We start from the raw sequence: 20234 nt of genomic DNA, 5'->3' as shown, positions 1-20234 counted from the left end.
AAAATCATGATGAACAGGTGCCTGTATGCGGCAGGAACAGAGGATTATAAGAGAGAGATGCAATGAGTATTATCGCAGGTGCTTCTGATGCTCTACTGATTCACAACAAAGCCACAGAGCCAAGTCGTCTGTTAATTAGATGATGAAGAGGATAGAAGACTGCTGCCTCCTCACAATATGACCTATATACTACACTATATGCTCCACTTCATTGAACCAGAATAAGCCAATCCGAAAGAGCGAAGCCCGGCACAGTACTGGCCATAAGTGTGTACAATAGGTTGGCACAAACACATTTCAGAGCAGCACACAACCACAATAAAAAACTCATGTGGCAGGAATTTTGTTGTGTATTTTCCATTTATGTTTTTTCAATAGATTTAGCTGTGTTTTAGTTTATGGTTACTAGCCAAGGTATGGTTTTCATTGCCCTAAACTTGTCACTGCCATTTATCACAATAAAGATTATTCAACTGTAAAATATTGTTACTCAGACTTTTTAATCTCTGCTTGGAAATAGGTTAATGTAGATTTTTTTTTTTTAAGAAATGACACTCCATTCCTCACATGATTTAATATTCAATAAAGTGCACACTTTGATGCAGAATATTTGACTTTGGTCTAGTGGTTTCAGTGTGACACCCATCTTTTCATAACTTGCATACACACTCCCACATACCTGGTCATGGCTGGCTTGGAGGGTGCTCCCGGTGCCGTGGAAAGTCATTTGCACAGGGGAGAGGGTCAGATAGGTAACGAAATCCTTACCACTCTGCGCATCACTGTACTGCACCTGAAAAAGAAGACAAAGGTTGACAAATTCAGTTATTCAAAAAGTTAATACAGTAAAACTTCAGTCAATGCACACAATGGCAAGAGAACTGATGGTTTCAGTGAGATACACTCTTGTGGTCTTGGAAGTGGTTCACTTGAATGTAATTCTTGCATGTCTAATTGGCACCAGAGCATTTGTGGACAATTACCCAACACCACACAGAGATGGCAATGGAGGGAAACGAATCTAAGGGTGTGTATGTGAGATCGTGAGGGGGCATCCAAGGAGGTAGTGATGACATCACTGGCGACCCCTCATCATTGAGAGGTTAACTCTGCATGCATTCCTAAATGCTGTGCAATTAGGGCTGTTATGACATGATGCTGCTCTGGGACACTCTGCTCCTGAGATCCAAGGGCTTTTGGTAATACTGCCCTACTTCTCACTGGCTCTCACACCCTGCACGTGTGTGTATTAGCATGTGTATATGTCCCTTTATGTGTGTATGTGTTTGCCTGGCCTACTTATGCCCAAGGCAGCTGCAGGCATCTTAATAAATGACACAAATAACTATGGGAACTGAAGGAAGGAAAGAAATATCTGACTAGTGCAGCAAGACAAGGGACAGAAGGAACGAGAGGCCATTTATGCTTGAAAGAGCAAATGAAAAAGCAACAGGTATAGGATGAATATGGCTTTCCAACAGAACTACACAGGAAATGTAACACAACTTTACATTTGACCTCCTCAGCAAAATAAGGCATAGTAATAAAGGACTAAAGCATGAGTTTTTGAATATGAATGAAATTTGTGACATACCAAAATTTGGAGCTAACATTATAAAGGATGGTGAAAACATCTACAATGTATGGGCTGGTTTGCAACTGAATATTTATACTGACTGAAAGGATTTAAGTTTTCCCTTTTATCATACATAGATGTCCTCAGTGTGTGTGTCTGTATACTTTCCTTCATGCATTTGTACTTTCGCTCCAAATGAATTATGATCATGAGTACAAAAATGTGTGTGTGTGTGTGTGTGTGTGTGTGTGCATGCATGCATGACACAAATAAGTCTGCCTTTAAAGACACAGACTCATAATGGAAAATACACTGGTGATATGCACACAGATGTATGAACAGTAATATGATGTTGCATATAGTAAATAAAACACACACCCACCAATGAGGAGACGGGCCCACAGTGATAAATTGTTGAATGCTATCTGCTGTGTGTATGAATGATTAATGTAGTAAAGTGAGTCCTGGAAAAAGCCTTCTCTGACAAGTTAATCTCCAATAAATTCTCCAGATTTCAGCATATAAGGGAGAGAACGAAAGATGGGTGAAAAAACAGGGGGGTACTTTTTAGGGGTAAGAGTATAATTGTCTGTTAACAAGAATCCTATCTCAGTGTTGATACATGTGAATGTGCTTCTTCTGTAGATTCATTCAACCTGTGTGAAGAAGAACAGAACAATGGGTGTGAACACAAAGATATGGATCATTGTGTGTGTGCGTCTGCATGTGCAATTGTCCACTATGCTGGTTCATTTAGGTAGTATAAAGGCTTGTGGTTGTGAGTCTGTGATGTATAGTGTAATCATGCTGTCCGATCAGTGGGCACTTGGCCAGGTTCATCTATTGCAAGCTGTCAGGACTCCAGCTGAGGGTGAGGCCCTTCAATGGTGCTGGAGGAAACACACACTCTCTCTACCAGCCTTATACTGCAAGGAAAGAGTATATGCTCAGATATATAAAATTACAAACAATTCCCCTGTGGTATGCAGGGACGCAGCATATAAGTCTGTTTATGTTTGGTTAATAGTAATCAATTAGACATTTGTTCATAAGGGGCCACAGAGCAAGAGATGATAAATATCAAGCTTTAGAGTAAAAAGCACATTTAAGTAGTGAAGAAATAAGTGAAGACTTACAGCAGCTAGTGAATAGATTTTTATATTTTGTCCAGAGACTCAAGTAACACTTAGTACAAACTGCTGACTTTTTGAAAACCCATGAGTTATGCTTCGAGCACCCGAATTTCATTTTGTCCAGTAGGTCATGACCAAATTTCTGCACAACTTGTGATATTTTCTTTTGTTGGACTTTAATGACCATCACTATCATGCTAAGGTCATGGTGATATTTTATCTACAAAACATCAACGTGTTGACATTGTCCCTGTGTGCATGCTGATGTTAGCATTTAGGTCACAGATCCAAACTAACCCTAACCCTTACAGCAACAGTCCACATAAGATAAAAATAATTAACTAAACAACCTTGATTTACTCTATGATCATAACAACAATACATTTTATTTCCAGGCACCTTTCAAGACACCCCATGACACTTAACAAGCAGATAAAAAATTCAGAAGCAACCAGATAAAATCCAGTTACAACAGTTAATTTGGCAGGTCGCCAAACATCAACTGGAGGACTTTCTTGTTTGGTGACTTGTTGAGAAAGTCAAAGAAGAGCCAGATTCACCAGGCTGTCTAACTTCAAGACAGGGCAGAAACTTGTCTGATCTGCTCACATCAAAGAATATGAAATCAGCATCTCAGTGGTGACGATATGGGCAATCTAAAATAATGAGCACTTGAAAAACAAACCACCTATTCTCCCATCCAGCCGGTCTGTTTTGAGTGCATGTTTATTTGAATCTGTGAGTGCATGCATTCTAAACAGGCCTAACTAATCATCCCAGGTCCCAACTCAGAAAACAGCCTCTAATCCACTTCCTTTAGAGACAAAGAAGCAGGAAAGTTATGCAAGGCCTGCGATTGATCGGCGGCACTAATGTGGAATGACCTCTGACATCTGGCTTCTAAATCTGGATGGCTCCTCTTCAAATGCTCCTCTTTATTTCGAACAAACATGAACATGCACAAACTAAAAAGCGATCACAGTCATAGTGCTCATGGAGCCGTGTTGGACTGTCTTAAACGAATATGCTTCTCAGCACATACATGATGGCAGAAATGCAAGCAAAGTACATGCAGAATAAAAGCTGCAAGCAGCAATGAAGGGCCCCTCACATACCCATGCAACTTGGAGCCCCCTGGACTCACCCCCACCTATACAAAAAGGATCTAGATAAACATGAAGCTGTCAGGTTAATAAAAAACCAAATCCTTTTTACTGTCACATTACTACATTTATAACCACAAAGCTAGACTGTGTGCAGGTTTTGGAGAGGCAAAGAGCACGGAAATAACTTTACCTTTGCTATAACAAACAAGCCCTCTCAGCTGAAGAAATGCTGTCATTGTTGTTGAGAAGCAATTAGAGGTCTATATCGAGCCACTTCAGTGGGGACCTCAGGGGTCAAGGGTGTTTTAAGTGCACTGTTACAATACCTTTCACTTCTACTAAAGGCAGGAGGTGGAGGGCAAACAAAGCTGCTACTCTAAAAAATTTTGAGTGCACTTCGACCGGATCACAGAGAGAGGTCTTAAAACACCAACAAGTTCAACTGAGGCCAGCCGATTATCAAGACCTAGCACTCACAATACAGGTTTTCTCAAGAAACAAAAGTCAGTGACTGACGGGAAATGCAGAGTACATTCAATGCTGCATAATATTACACCGCAGATAAAGCAACCAAAAATGTTAAAGTAATCACAAATTACTATCACTTTTAAAATGTCTTAGCTGCATTGAAGCTGTTGGAATTTTTATCCAAACACAGCAAGTGCTAAATTCATTAACTACGTTAGTTATTTCTTAAACGTTAAACGTTAAAAAATGTTAAAGTAATCACAAATTACTATCACTTTTAAAATGTCTTAGCTGCATTGAAGCTGTTGGAATTTTTATCCAAACACAGCAAGTGCTAAATTCATTAACTACGTTAGTTATTTCAAAATATTCCAGTCTGATTTTATGATATTAACTGCTAAAACCAGGAGATATCACAGCTTGTTAAATAAACTTGATCCATACCCCTTTAAATGTGTCTCTTCTATAGTTAAGAAATGGTCCTTCAATTCTTCAGCCTCTTCTGCTTGATCCATCTGCTTCTGCAAATGATTTTTCTGACAAATCTTGACTGCCTAGCAAGTCTTTGCATGGAGCTTTGCATGAAGCCTGCAGTCTTTATGCTATTCAAAGATAATCAACAGAAAATGTTGACATATTTAACTTGGAGATATGAGAGAGAGATTCTTACCCAACCATGAAAAGAATGAATATATCTAGCATTTCCTTTGGTAATTAGACCCTAGATTTTCAGAAATGCCCTTTCCAGGTGGAAAATTTCTGATTTCCACTGTTTTGTTTTATTTGGACAAAAACAATATTTGAAACATTACTTTTTATAACTTTCATTGTTTTATGAACACTTTCCAACCACAAGGAGTTTTGGTCACTGAAAACAACACAAAAAGATTTTTTTTTAATATAGTGTTCCATTTAAAATTGTTATCAAAACACTGATTCTGTTCCGTTTGTGGAAGAACTTTCTAAGTACAGACGAGAGTTTCAACTGATGAAGAATGCAGGCCAGAGTATTTCTGAGAACAATAACTGGTGTGCAGATAATGAAGAAATTTGTTTGGATTCCAAACAAAGTGCCAGGTTAGCACAGCCGTAATCTCTGCATGCTGCGACTGCACTGCACACAACTGTGATCACTGTCCAAGGCTGAGAATCGCATGAAATATGATCAATACTATCAAAATACAAAGTACAAAGACAAGTCAAAAAAAAAAAAAAAGGGGGGGGGGGGGGGGGGGGGGGGGGGGTGAAAAAATATGCTGCATATTCAAATTTGCAATTTGCTGTGCTGGCACTTGAGGGTATTTGATTTAAAGGTTTGCAAATGGGCTTGATTGTGGTGAAAAAACATCATCACTCAGTTTTGCCAAACACACAGACAGGCGTACGCACCGACATGCACGCAGAGGGCCACCATGTAAGCAGAGAGACTGTGCGCCGAGCCAGCACAACATTAACAGTCTGATTTATACCACCGACAAAACTTGTTTTCGAAGATCGCTCTTCACACAAATATGCCGCAGAGCGCAGCTGGAAGTCATCACCCTGCCGCAGAAATCAAACGTGGTGGGATTAGCCATCCCAAAATTTATTTTCTAAAGCAAATCCCAGAGTAAACACTGAGTGGAGGAATGAGACGATGACAAGGAGGTTGGAAACAAACTGTTAGAGTCTTTGAAAATTTGTACCAGATCAGGCGTTTGATGTTGATACAGAGAGATAGAGAGAGTCCGCAATGGAGATCAGGAAGGAAAAAAGAGAGGGTCAAAACTGCCAGGCTGGATGCAAGGTGTAGTCGGTACCGTTTGAAGTGGTTTTTCTATACAGCCAAAGAAGGAAGCAGAGATCGAGAAGAACAAACAGCATGTAAGTGAGAGAAATCCTGGGAACTGTACTGAATGGATATCAACACCAGCCACCCGCCAAGGATAGTGTTTTCATTAACATGGGATTTCCAACGTAGAAGTTCTGATTCCAGCACAGCAACGAATATGACCCTCCCATGTCTGTAAATCCATCTCCCAAGTTCAGCCTGTCATGGCTAGATAACATAATTCAGCTGATGGCTATCTCTAATGTGCTATTGCTTTTGAATTTAGCAGGTGGACAGAGCTGATAGATGCATTAGATACCTTTCAGCTCTTCCAGACAAAACCTCGAATGTTATAGTACAGAATACTGATCTCCGATCGCCAAGCATGCAAGAAGATATTAGCAAATACAATATCAGGTGGCAATATCCTGTGTCATTTGGAGTTCAGGTCTGCCCCACAAGAACATGTTAACAATTGTGTTTTGTTTCTTGTTTTTTTCTATGAGTGAATTCATGATTTTAGAGATCCAATCCAACACATTTTACATAATCATGCAATCAAACAACCAAATCTACCAGATCAAAACTCTACGGGCTGGTTAAAATCTCAGTTACAACACAGAGTGTTTGTGTCATATTTTCCATTTGCACAACCAACACAAAACTTCAGGAGGGCTGTAATTCAAACAAATGCTGAAAGGTGCTACATTCTCTGCACCTGCCAGCTACTTAGTAATATGTCTTATGGGATTAAGAGCAGGCACAACAAAATAATGATATGCTCTTCTGTGTCTAATGGTTTTGGGCATTTTGGGAAACCCAATGTAATGTAAATCAGATTACTGTAGAGTGTAAGCCAGGGCAACAGAATGCAATTTAGAACATGACCAAGGAGCATGACTTATATTGAAACATTAGAGTTTCAAAACAAAGTGAGGAAGAAAAACAAAATTTTCCTCATGAAATCTTACGTTAGTTAGTATTAGCAAAGTTTAGATAAATATTTCCTCTAGGTTACAAATTCACAAGTCTGTGCTACTGACATTAGTTTGGTATTTTATCCAATATTTAGACATATGGGACAAATATTAAAGTGCTATCCAGCCACTTGTGGTACTTTGGCCATCAGTGCCTAAGGAATCATTCTCAGTATTGGCCCGCAAATAACAGCAGCATGTGATGACACACACGCACACACGCACGCACGTCTTTCATCTGCTCTTTGCCCATTTCACTCCCCTCTTCTTCATTAATCTGCTCAACCATTAAATCACTCCACCACAGCCGGCCCACATTCAGCTATGGACATGCAGAGAGATATTTGATAAAAACTGCAGTCAAGAAACCTTTGGGAAATACAGTGCATGCTACCAACTGTGAAGGCATGCATGAGAATAAATCTGCACTGAAGCATAACATTTGTGCTAGTCCAGGTGTGTAGCATGGCCTTCTGCTCACTTGAAAAATGGGAAAAGTTAATAATGTGAAGCAGTAGCAGTCTGTAATGTAATGGCAGAGTAACAAGGCCAAATCCTTCAATATCTCCAAACTAGACAAACAGCAAGAAAAATGAGAAACAGTACATTTGTGGAAGCTTTAAGAATAAAGGAAACAATTGAAATAAAGGTGTAGAAAGGCTAAAACATAACAATAATAAACCAGAGCAAAGAGAAGAATACAGAGACAAAGAAGGAGGGGGAGAATCTGTTACGTGGCTCTTAGTCAGTACTTCATCTTTGGTCCATGTGTTGTCTATTACCTCCTGCTTCTTTGTTTCTGCCCTACTTCGAGCACACATACCCGCCGTGCCAACAACACGCCAGCCAAATTAATAGGAAATACACACACTGACACACACAAACACACTGGAGTAAGCGCCAGCATCCTTTCTCCAAGCTGGCGTGAGTACAGCACACTGTTGCTTATCCAGTCAGAGCTTCCACCAGAGGCTATTTTCCAATCAAATCAAAAGAAGGGCTTAGCAGGTAGGTCCGGGCCTTTGTCTGGGGAACTGGATGGTTGAAACAGACACTATGAGAATGTCCTCAGTGCTTGCTTAGTTGTTTTAATCCAGGGCTGTGCAGTAATTGTAATCTGCTCACTTGGATAACATAATTACATTACAAAAACAAAGTTACTCATCAGACCAGGAGATTGTTATCAAATTACTGAAAAAATATTGTGGTGGATCAGAGTCCTTGTTTGTTGTTGAGTGTGGTCAAAGGAAAGCCAGCCCAGCACAAAGCAGTTACATTACGTGTCCCGTGGCAAAGCAGACAAGTGCAGTTTTTTGGCAAAAACATGTGAAATCTGTGGTGCTTTATCCCACAGACATACAAGAGCACATAAGCTTTAAAAGTCAGGCTAACATGGCAGTGTAGGCAACTAAAGGTTCTCATTACAAACCCACATGAGATGAAACATCCCTTCAATGGAACACATATTGTCTGCATGTCTCAATTACAGCATGAATTCCCCACTTAAGAAGCACACGCACAGAAAAATGTGAGATCATCGATTTATGAATACGTGAAATAGGTTACAGTTTGTGCAATAAGAGAACAACAGGTACTGCAACTTCACACACAGGCTTAACAGGCTTAACTCTTCTATTTGCACAAAACAGAACCTGCATGTATGTGTGTGTGTATGTACAAGTATGTTTGGGCTTGGTCTGGCAGCAGAGCTCTCTCAGGTTACACACACACAGGAAGGCTCAGAGCAATAACAAAGGGCTTTCAAAGGAACCCTCAGCAGGTTAAGATAAAATGTTTTCCCTCAAACTGATAAAAAGCATCTGTAGCCTCAATGTTCAGGCGCTGGTATCAGTGGCGTGGTATTCACCTCAGTTCGGCCATCACAGAAAGGAACACAAGTAGGGTCGGCTGTCTATAATACACTAAGGCGCACACAGAGCACTAAGAGTGATTGTGTGTGTCTGCTGTGTGTGTGTCCAGTCTGATAATGACAGAAGCACCTGTGAGCTCTAAATCCACTGACTGACAACAATGTCCACAGTGAGTGTGAGTCAGTCTATGCTCAGGTCCACTTGTCCATTCTCATTTCTCTCTTCTTCTTGGAAAGCCACTGATGAGCATTATTGTCCTCTACTGCCAACCAAACATGCATATGGAGTAGTTACAGGTGAATTGAGATTACATTATGCACAACATGTAGGTGTTTTCATCCAGAAGCCCAGCATCTCCTAAGTGCAGATGTTTTAATTAGTAGTAAGTGTGTGTGTGTGTGTGTGTGTGTGTGTGTGTGTGTGTGTGTCTGTCAGTGTATGTTTCTATCCAGACCGGTTGACCACAGTAACAATAGGCCAGAGAGATGTATGTGTGTGACTGTTATATTTATGTGGGGTTACAATAACATCTGTGCTGTTACTTTAGCATGCATGACTGTACCACAGGGTGCCTGCAGCTTCTACCAAGTTTAAATCATGACTTTTATGACCTAATTGCCAATTGCCAGTTAAAATGAAATACAAGCCAACATTTTGCAAGTGAAAGAAATGTGAAATTGGAAACAATTGTATGCCTTTCAGCATGGACGTCTCCATGATGGGACTTTCACCCAGGGCAAACAAGGAATTAGCATAGTGCAACGTGCAAACTGAACTATTTTAAAGCAAAACTCTCAGTAAAATTCAGTGGGTCAATCAATACATCCGAGTTGGACCATGAGATATTGATGCAACCTTTCCTGGCTCTATAAATACCCTAATGACAGCACATCCATCTTGTTGCATCTCACCTGGAAGCCCTGGATGCGAGCCAGGTAGTCCAGCTGCTGTGCTGGCTGCACTGAGCCACAGGCAAGGGCCGGGTTCTTCCCCTTTATGGGCAGCGAGGCATCAGAAGTGGGTGACTGGCCATTGAGAAGCAGCTCTCTGGCCATTGTAGCGGTTGGGCTGGGAGAAGAGGTTGGACCGCTGTAGTATGGAGGGTGTCCTGGGGGCAGCGGGGCAGAGCAGGGCCCCATGTCTTTGGATGTTATGTAGTTGACGGAGCCTCCGCTGCTACTGCCAGGTCCCGAAGCACTGCCCCCCTGCTTCCTGCTGGCCTCCATCTCCTGGTAGACGTCAGGACTGAGGTGGAGCAGTCCTTTCTGGGCTGCAGGGGTCAAAGAGGAGGGAAGAGACGATGGATGAAAGACAAGAGTGGGATGATATGAAGAATAAGACAGGAAAAAAAGAACAAAATAAGCAACGAAGACAATAATTGAGAGGAATAGGTAGATAAGTAGGAGTAGGTAGAGAATGAATGCAAACAAAATGACGAAAGTAGGGGAAATCGATGGAGAGAGAAAGGAGATAAAAGGTTATTATTCCACTCATTTTCAAGAGTCAATATTATTTGCAAGCACATATTCCTCTTCCACTCACCATCCAGCAATGGCAAAAAATACATTTCACAAAGAGAGAAGCCCTATTAGACGGGGAACGCAAACAAAAGGAGCAGCTGGATCAATTAATGCAGTCAAGTAGTGAAGAAGAGTAGCAACACGTAAGAACCTGGTGTCATAATAACAAATATTAGGCCATAGAAACTAAAATAATTAGCCTCCATGTGACATGAATGATGTAAAGGCGTATTTCTGCTTCTAATAGCTGAACTGACCCTCACAACATCCCAGGTCAGGTTTCCATGCCTCAGACCTGTGCGAACCCAGAAGATCTCTAGTTTGTGCAGGTGTGCGTCTCCCTTGTGTGTATTGGCTCCTAAACTGGCATTCCATCACCAAACACAGATGACAGTTTCATGTGGTTTGGGACTTCCGAGCACTATCAAAGTGTCTACTGGGAAACATACAAAGCCTCTTTCTTTTTCAGTCTCAAACACACAGACACAAACGGAGAGTCTAAAATCAGCAGAATGCCTGTGACTTCATCAGCTAAACCTGGAAACCTGCTTCACAGCTTCACACACGTCTCTGCAAAAGCAGAACTCGGAGGCCCCTTCAGTTATGGGTTCTCATGAGAGTACGGTACATTTCAATGGTTTGAGGAAACATCCCAGTAGACCTTTGTTGTCTGACCAGCTTTTATTTAACAGGAGGCAGCTCAGTCCAGACAAACTGTGGTTCAAAGCCAGCTAAACCCAACAGTGCTGTAAGCCTATGTTGCAATCCAGACCATTTGGATAAATCAAATTTGTTTTTGTTGGCTTCCTGCTTTTTCGGAAATCACTGTCCAGAAATGGTCTTGACCGGTGGAAGAAGGAAACAGCAGCGGGTTGATATTTAGGACTTTTGTCACTTTGGGGCTGCAGTGATGGAAGTAACATGAGACGTGAAGAAAGGATGGCAACGTGTGAAGGGATAGAGGGGATAAAAAAAAAATAAGGATGAGCTGAGAGCCAGTTCAAATGAAATAGGAGGTGTGGATGAGTGAATGTGAAAACCATGCGTAGCCTCCGAAGCCCAGCCAAGGTCACTAGAGACAGGAAGACCAGCTGTGTATGTGTCTGTGTGTACGTCTGTGGGCTTGTTTGTGTGTGCGTACAGACCAACAGCTGGAAGAAAGCGCTGGAGTGAGCGCATGACTGACAGGCCACTTCCTGTTTGAGTTACCATCATGCTCACACACATGCACAGATACACATGCACATACACACACACACCTTTTGCGTTCTCTAGTCTAGGGTTTCTGGGAACCTGTAGACAATGTTATGAACAATGAAGTTTGCGTTCCATCCAGAAGAGCAGAAAAGCTGAAGGAAACAGCAATGAAATCCAGGACTTATTACTCATACTACAACAAACCGCCCCACGCCAGCAATGACACAACTGCTAGGATTTTTCCCCCCCCTCCCAATCCTGATGACAACTTTAATTTGAATTTACACAAGTAAAACTTGCAGGCCTGTGCGTTCTGAATGTAGCGTCATAAAAAAATGAAAGGTGTTAGCCAACATGACATCAGCAATGGATGAAAAGTATGGGGGGCGTAGGGGGGGCAGTGAATGTGATCCGTGTGAGTGTGTGTGATTGTCCACTTAAGTGTGTGTATGTGTGCATGTAAAGATGTTTGCATGTGATTCAGTACTTGAAGCTGGTGTCAGATGGCAAGTGAGAGCGTGAGAGCAAGGAAAAGCAAGTGAGTGAGACAAAGGAGGAGACAACAAGAACGAATAAGTAAGAGTGACAAAGTGTGTTTGTGCGTGAGGATGCCGGACAGTGATTGTGAAATTGTCTACATGAAGTGGAAGCGAACTAGAGAAAGGAGAGAGCGGGGGGGTGGGGGGCTGAGGCTGAGAAGTGGGGAACAAAAGATTTGGAGTGTGTGTGTTTGTGGTGCTGGTTCCAGGCAGTTTCAGAAGGGTCCCACCCAGACTCGGCGTCCAGTGGGCCAGGGGAGTGCTGGAGGGAAGCCAGAGCCAAGCATGAGACTGATCGAAAACAGATAGGGCCGAAGCCCACCACTATAAATCACCATGGTGGAGCAAGACCTTCACATAGTTCACACATGCACACAGAGAACTGACACACACACACACACACACACACACACACACACACACACACGCGCACGCACGCACACCAGGAAATGAAATGTGGCAACTCGAGTGAAAAGCCCTGCTGCAATACCCATGGGAATAGAAAGGAGAAAAATCACTCCTCTTACTTCTTTCTTTTTGCTCTCTCTTCCTGTCTCTAAGCCACACTGTTTGTTATAGCACTGCATCCCACAGCTCACCAGAGCAAAGGACACACACACACACACACACACACACACACACACTTACATATACAGAGCAAATGCTTGTGGGTGCCTGAGGTGTGTGTGCTTTTGTGTGGAGACAGAACGGAAGTACAGTGCAATAAATGGACAGCCCTTGACACATTTACCCAATTTCTCCCAGTTTGTCTTACATAATGCTGCACTGCTCTTTATGTAGGGAATAGCTATAGTTCACTGCACGGCAGCCATGTGGAAAACACATCACAATGCCTGTGATGCCATGGACTTGTGAAACAACAACAACAAAACAGGACGACTCTGTATATTTGTGCTCTGTCATTCTTCTGCCTTTCTATATAAAAGTGGTAATGTTGACCGTTGCTGGGTTGCTGTATTCCGGTATTTACATACTGACACCCAAAGACAAAGCATGCACATCATTTCATGGAAATGACAATTCTTATAATGATGATGATTTGAATTATCCTCTGTTATCCACGGAATGAAAATCTAGGAATCACTGAGGTTTCTGATATGAAACAATATGAAAGAGTCTGACATCACCAGATGAAGGTGGGAGGGAGTCGTCAATAGTTTTCAGTTTTCAGGTGAACAAACAGGGCAAACGACCAGGATGTACAAATACACACACAGTTTATAGTCTAGTTCTGGGACTTAATTGCTATTTAATCACTGTTGTATTTTGTAAAAGAAGAATTAGTGCAACAAGAACAAGCACAATGGTGATGCACAGAGCAGGTTTTTTTTTTTTTTTTTTTTAATACCCCCACTACCCTGACCCTTTGAGTAAACCTGCTCCATTCTCCATGTCTCTCTCGTGACCAGTCACTGATAAATATGTTCAATCCCTTGACCCTTACACTTTGTTGACTGTCTTTGTTTATTTGAAATAGCAAAACTATGAAGCTAAGAAACTTTTTTTGTAGAGCAAGTTGTGACTAGCATTCATTCACTGTCCCTGAATTACACACTAAAGCAACCACGTGGTAGTATAGTATAGCATCTGAAATCATAAAGAGTATAATTTTAAAAGCCTGTAAAAGGTCACCTAATAGGCATGTAGAGTTTTCATGTAGACCAAACAAAGTTTTGTTTACATGCAGTGTTTGTCTGTGTGTCTTTGAGAAAACCAAAATGATGTTAAATGTATTTTCTTTCTCATAACAATATTTGCAAAGCCGGACATTTTAAAAAAACTGCATATTGCACACCATTTTTATCTGGATGTCCTTGCTAGCGCTGTTTTTCTTTTGTGCCTTTGTTGGTGCACATCTACTGCTATTGGAACGTAACTGCCACTGACTGTCAATCAGTGGAATAGTGTCATACCAACAGCAGGATGTGAATCATGCCACACATGCACATGTGGCAGCTCACATGATACTAATAAAACTGGGACCAATTTGTAAATCATTGTTTATTGGTGCTTCTTATTGGTAGGAAAAAAGCAACTTCATTAATCCTGACACTTCTGTAAAGTCTGTCAAGAACTTGATCTAGAAACATTTACATGAATGTCTGTTTTAAAAGTATTTTTTTTTTCCATATACATACTTCAACACAAACACAAATGTACCATTTACATTTTTACTGAGTTTGCTGCAAGATGAAGATGCATTTATTTATTCCCAGTTTAACATGATATAGTCATCAAAAAAGCATATGGAGTAGAAACATCTTCCATTCACCAATCATAGAAACACGCACGCATGCACACACACACAGACACACACAGACACACACACACACACACACACAAAACAGCAAGCATCTGTTTAAATGAGTTGTAAATGGTGTTTATGCAATAAACATTATTTAGACATTATGGTCATGTGAGTGTTGTGTGGTTTGGGCAAGTTTAAAGAGGTAATTAACAGACAGTCAAGCCTCGTGCTTAGTGTGAGATAAACTCAGATTGGGAATGGCACTGGACCAAAAACATACCCCCAGCCAACACTGGGAATAATCACCAAATTAGGAAGACTTTGTTTTTCCTGGGGGTTCCACTCTGGAGGTATTGGGCAATCTCAGCTACCATGGAAACCACAGTCACCAAAACAGTTTATCCAAGAAAACAATCATTTACCTATACACACAATTTAGATGATATACTATTCCAAAAACTGGACTAAAGCACAGATATGAGTGCTGTTTCATTTATGGCAGGAGCTCCCTTCTAATCTGTATTCTGTATATTAAGTCTGGAACAGCATGAAGCAAACACAATAAGTCAGAGTGATTAGTCTTCACACCCCGCTTTGTACTTTTCAACATGAGAAAGCTGAAACATCACATCTATTCTCTCTGGACTGAAGCTGGATACCCCGTGTTGGCAGAAGTGCAAAAAAGCCTCCATTAGATCCGAGTAACGACAGCACATTCAAATCTAATAAGGCTATGTGTTTGTTTTCCACTCCACCTCTCACAGACTATGTATTAGTCCCCTAAATTGCTCTTTCTCAACCTGCTGGCATTTGGAGTGAAATTGTTTGCATTGTGTTCGTCTTTTTTTTTCCCAAGACATCACAACAACTCAAGCTCAGGTATTACAAAGATCATAAATCTGCTTAAGCAACGCAGCGATTATGAATCCTTAACACAAGTTATTTCACCTGTAGTAAATATTAACTTGCATATGGCTCACACCATGTGGAATAAATAATAAAATAAGAGTACTGCCAGACAATGGAGACCAGGAAAACAACCGAGAATAGAATGTGAAGTAGCGTTTTTTATGTTGGTGAGAGGAAACATTTTTCATTGTTTCTTATTTTGATTACAGACAAGCCAGCTTAACAACAGATACAGCTGATAGAAAGCAGCTGTTTCTTACAAAATTATATCCTTATGCTTTTCTGTGAAAGGCCCTTTGAGTCCATACCCTCTATACTGTAAATGAAATGTCCCTAAGGGCCATCACATTCCAGGATAGATACACAAACTCCTGTCATGAAACTATTTTGTATTTGTCTATGGTTTAAAATGTCCATAAGCAGAGGATCTTCTCAAATGAGGAGGACCAGTGAGAATGGCGAGGAGGATTTTTTTCAGACTTAGGTGTTTGTTAGTGCAGACCCTGTTGTTAGGTCAACAGGGTCTTCGCTGGTGCTTGACATGTTGATTTTCAAAGCTCAAGGAGATTTAAGCCTGTATATAGTAAGGGGTATAGGAAGGCAGACATATGCCAGAGATCTGCAGAGAAAACATGATGGCAACCTCCTGACATAAGAAGAAGAGCCTGTTTGGTTGTTGCATTTGGCTGCACAAAAAAGAAAAAGTAAAAAAAAAAAAAGAAAAAAAGAAGAAGTCCAGCGCATCTTAACAAGAATGGTCAATGGAATACAGTGGAATACACTCCATGAATATAGTGTATAAAACAAGCATATACTTTACTTGTATCTGCACAAGGGCCCGAGCAAACCATGAAACGGCCTGAAGATTTTATAAGAAGTCGACTTTTGTAAGATTATGCAAGTCAGGCGGCCCTTGGCAAGGTACAGTGGATACCTCTGTATTTAGTGTTTTATACAGCAATATTGTTTAATGGGCAGTTGTGCACTTCCCTTGCAGCAATTTCTTCAAAGGAGCTTTATTGAGGTCTGCATCTTATTTTGCCTACAGCTGCCATGTAGTAGACACACATAGCTAAGTGAGATATATCTTCCCCCAGATGATCATATATCACTATCATATAATCACATATCCTGCCTCATTGTATGGTTCGTATCTGTGTGTGTGTGTGTGTGTGTGTGTGTGTGTGTGGGATTAATGGAATGTGTGTGTGCAACTGTGGTCTTGTGTGCTTGTGTGTTAATCCCAAGTGAAAGGCTACGTTTTTTGCACAGGAAGGCAATGGGGAGACACCCTGGAGGGCCTCAGTGTGCTGGCCCTGTAAGCCTGTGTGAATGAGCCTGAATTCGCAGGCTCCCCACGAGGACGCACGGCCGATTAAGCTGACAGTCAGAGGCCCATTGACCAGTCACAAAGATTAAACGCCGGGCCATCTTGTCGGCTAAAACCACCTGCAGGACGGAGGGAACGATGGAGAGCCAGAGAGGAGGAGGAGAAGGAAATGGAGAGAGACACAGGGAGACGTGCGGATACTCACTGTTACTTGTCGTTTCGGTAAAAGACGCCTTTTGTCCATTCCAGCCTTTGTTGTCCAACTGTAGTGATGCAGAGAGAAGGAGAGATTGGGGGTGGGGGGTGGGGGGGTAAGAGAGATGTAGAATCATGAACAGACAGCTCCTTCACGCATGTCAGACAAGTTCCTTCCTACTGTTCGGGCCACAAAGAGACAAGTGCTCACAGGAGGGGATGCTTAAGGAGCCTAGTGTCTGTCTAGGCCAGCTACTTAATTAAGGGGGTTGTCAATGTTTAGTGACTAAAAAAAGGCTCCTATTCATTGTGTTTCTTCTACTGTGGTATGCGTGTGTGTCTGCACAAACACACACAGCTGCAAACGCACGTGTGTGAAAAACAACAAATTACTTCTGATGTGTGTGACGCGATTGTTAAGAAGAAACAAAAACAAAAAACAAAACATGCACAAAAGTATACTTAGGCACACATCACCCACTGTCCCATGGTGAGAATTTAGTGCAAGGCTGCCAACAAAAAGGGAGGCAGGGAAAAGAGAGAGATATCTAAAGAGAGAAAATTTATACTACAAACCAGGATCTTGTTTAATTATTCTCCCAAGATCAGGGTTGTCTAAGGATTTAAAGACAGGTAGGCCGTCCTGTTAATTCTAATTGAGATGTCAAGCCAATGTATCAGCCATATATCAGCCACTAACTCCATTCTGTCTAAATATTTTTTGCCTTGAGTGTAATGAGAAATGTCTTGCTGCTTATTTCCAGTAAAGACTCTCATTGATCTAAAACCTCTGACATCAAAGCGTGATGGTTTATAGGGCTAACAAATGAAACGTGCAATAATGCAAACAGAAATTCAACAACTTGTGTGCAACATTTGACATTTTCTCGTTGACACTTGCAACTAGAGCACTTTGAGCGCGTGCAGGGTTGAGCAGCTTTAAAGACATGCTGTGGTGAAGCGTCAGAAATTTTTTGAACGGCAACTGCATAACAGCGAGCTGAATACTTGACTGTTTAATATAACGACTATGGCAAAGCAAAGCATTGGCTGCAAACTGGGTTGTGGTTTCTTTAGAGAATATAATTCAATTTCACAGTCAATCTGATAAGAGTAATGTGTCATCCTTTGACTGTATGGTATGGCTGCCTGAATAAGATATATTCAGCAATTCATATCTAGCTAATGAGCTGTCTAGGGAATGCTGGATGAGTCCTGGTTTCTGAATCGCTGTTATGCAACATAATCTCTATCTAATTCTGTTCCCTTGAGCTTAAAAACCAATGAGGTGAATAAAGATGATGGTGATCAATGGCGGCTTGCAAAACATTTGCGGTTCAGAGGAGCTGAACAGGTTACATAAGAGGTTAGCAGTGTTGGGACTCGTGATGAATCTAATGATGAGATGAGTGTACAGACCAAATAAGGGTGGTGCACATGGCCAGCATCCCCATCCCAATAGCCTTGCTGATAGTGTGTCCAATTTAGCGCCCACACACAAAAAAACTAACAAAAAAATCATAATTGCTTAATCTGTCTGCCCCTCTCCTCTCCCTCCCTCTCTCTTCACTCCTTCAGATCAATTAGTGATGGCTGAAACTAAAGCAAATAATTTTATCAACCAACTTGTGAATGGACAAAAACACCAGTAACATCAAGCTTTCTAAAGCCAAAAGGAAAAAAAAAAAAACATTTTCTAGTCATCCTGATGTGAGTATTTGCTATTTCCGTTTACAGTGATCGGTTCAACAGGTTCGTTGTTCAAACAAAACAATCAAATTTGAAATGGCCAATCAATTATGTGACAAAAACAAAACAAAATAAAAGAAAACAAGCCAAAACCTTCAAGATTAACTTGTATGATTAACTCTATCTCTTCTGAAGATGCAATTATAGATATCATGGGTCAGCCCTGATTTACACCTTTCCCCTAACTATGATCTTTTCTGAGAAACCTTATAAGTACTTAAGTTCCTTTGCTTCAGCAGAACACAATCTTGGAAGAAAGCTAATCTTCTCATGTAGTGGGAGATGTGTAAGTAAACTGGCTGCAGAACATACATTTGCCTTAAAAAGGAGTCTGTGGAGACGATACCTCGGTGGGGTTCTGGGGGACTGTGGAGGTCTTGTATCCCAGCTGCAGCAACATCGCTTCGGCTGCATTCCGCTTGGCCACCTTCTTGTTGGGCCCTGTTCCCGTGGCAACATCATTATTCACCTTCACCTGTGTGTGCACAGATGCAAATTAACAGGAGTGGACACAGCGAGGGCACGTTTCAAAGTGCGTAAACACGTAATACAGATGTGAATATAAATGACAATAGATTAACATGTAAATGTTTGCTTTTACATTTTTACATTTCACTTTGCTCTAGTGTTCACACTGATGCTTCATTTTCTGAGTCGACCCAGCCGTACAATTTAAATCTCACAAAAAGGCTCCAAGTCAACTGTTTGTTTTTCAGTGATCCCAAAACATTAAATCTGTCTACACAGAATGTAAGCAGATCTTTCCAAGAGAATATCAGACGTCGTTATGTTATACAAACAGACAATTACACTGTACAAATAACATTCTGGGAGCAAAGCCTGTGACCGGCCAGGCCTCAGTGCACTCACTCAAAGTGCTCGTCTAAATGCATCAAGTAGGCCACAACGTTCAGTGAGAAATAAAACCTCAATAAAAGACATAATTACTAAAATAAACACAATAACTAACTTACTAAATTTTATAATAGGATCAGCCCCACAAAGGCTTCTGACACAATCCTTACTATTGATGGATTCAGACAAAAGATGCAAAAACAGAGACTCATTTGAGTCCTGCTGCTTACTGAGGGAAACAATGTGGAAATTTTAGAAGAGCGACTGCACAAAAGGAACACACTTGCAGGACTTAATGTGTGTATCAAAGAGGCATGGAGAGTAGGATTGAGGCTGAATTACTGCCTGATGCTAAGAGAAGCTCTGTTCTTCTTATGAAAGAAAAGATTTACGTAAAGGGAGCCGGAGAGTGAGAGTTTGACTCTCAGGGACAGACACAGGAAGAGAAACGGCTATTAAAATGTTGCGCATAAATTAAACTGGACTGGGTTACACCAGTTGTCTTGTGCCAGCAACAAAGCAAAGAAACAGCCCTTACTTGGGTTGAATCTGATTAAAGCAACAGCAAAAGACAACATATTTGCTCTTAACAATATATAATAGCTATTTGATATAAATGTCTTTCATTATCGCAGGCCTGCCAACTTCTGCATACTTTTGTATTTTCCAGAGACAGACAACAGTTTCCAATAATTCTGTCATCCACACATACTCCCACATGCGACACTGA

At 41.2% G+C, this 20234-nt stretch overlaps 1 protein-coding gene across 2 annotated transcripts in view; it reads right to left on the bottom strand.

Annotated features, from left to right (window-relative positions):
• Positions 1–20234, bottom strand: part of stau2 (staufen double-stranded RNA binding protein 2) — a 74380-nt gene that overhangs the window by 23335 nt on the left and 30811 nt on the right. For both annotated transcript variants that reach the window (XM_029528741.1, XM_029528742.1), the window contains exons 10-13: positions 18996–19124; positions 16911–16968; positions 9853–10211; positions 680–793 (exon numbers count right to left, since the gene is read on the bottom strand). In XM_029528741.1, the coding sequence (XP_029384601.1) occupies positions 680–793; positions 9853–10211; positions 16911–16968; positions 18996–19124 (660 nt within the window). The remainder of the gene's footprint in view (positions 1–679; positions 794–9852; positions 10212–16910; positions 16969–18995; positions 19125–20234) is intronic.

The sequence above is a fragment of the Echeneis naucrates genome, chromosome 20 (genome assembly GCF_900963305.1).
Source record: "Echeneis naucrates chromosome 20, fEcheNa1.1, whole genome shotgun sequence".
Taxonomy (NCBI): Eukaryota; Metazoa; Chordata; class Actinopteri; order Carangiformes; family Echeneidae; genus Echeneis; species Echeneis naucrates.
The sequence above is the reverse complement of the archived record's forward strand: the minus strand, read 5'-3'. Positions and strand labels throughout refer to the sequence as shown.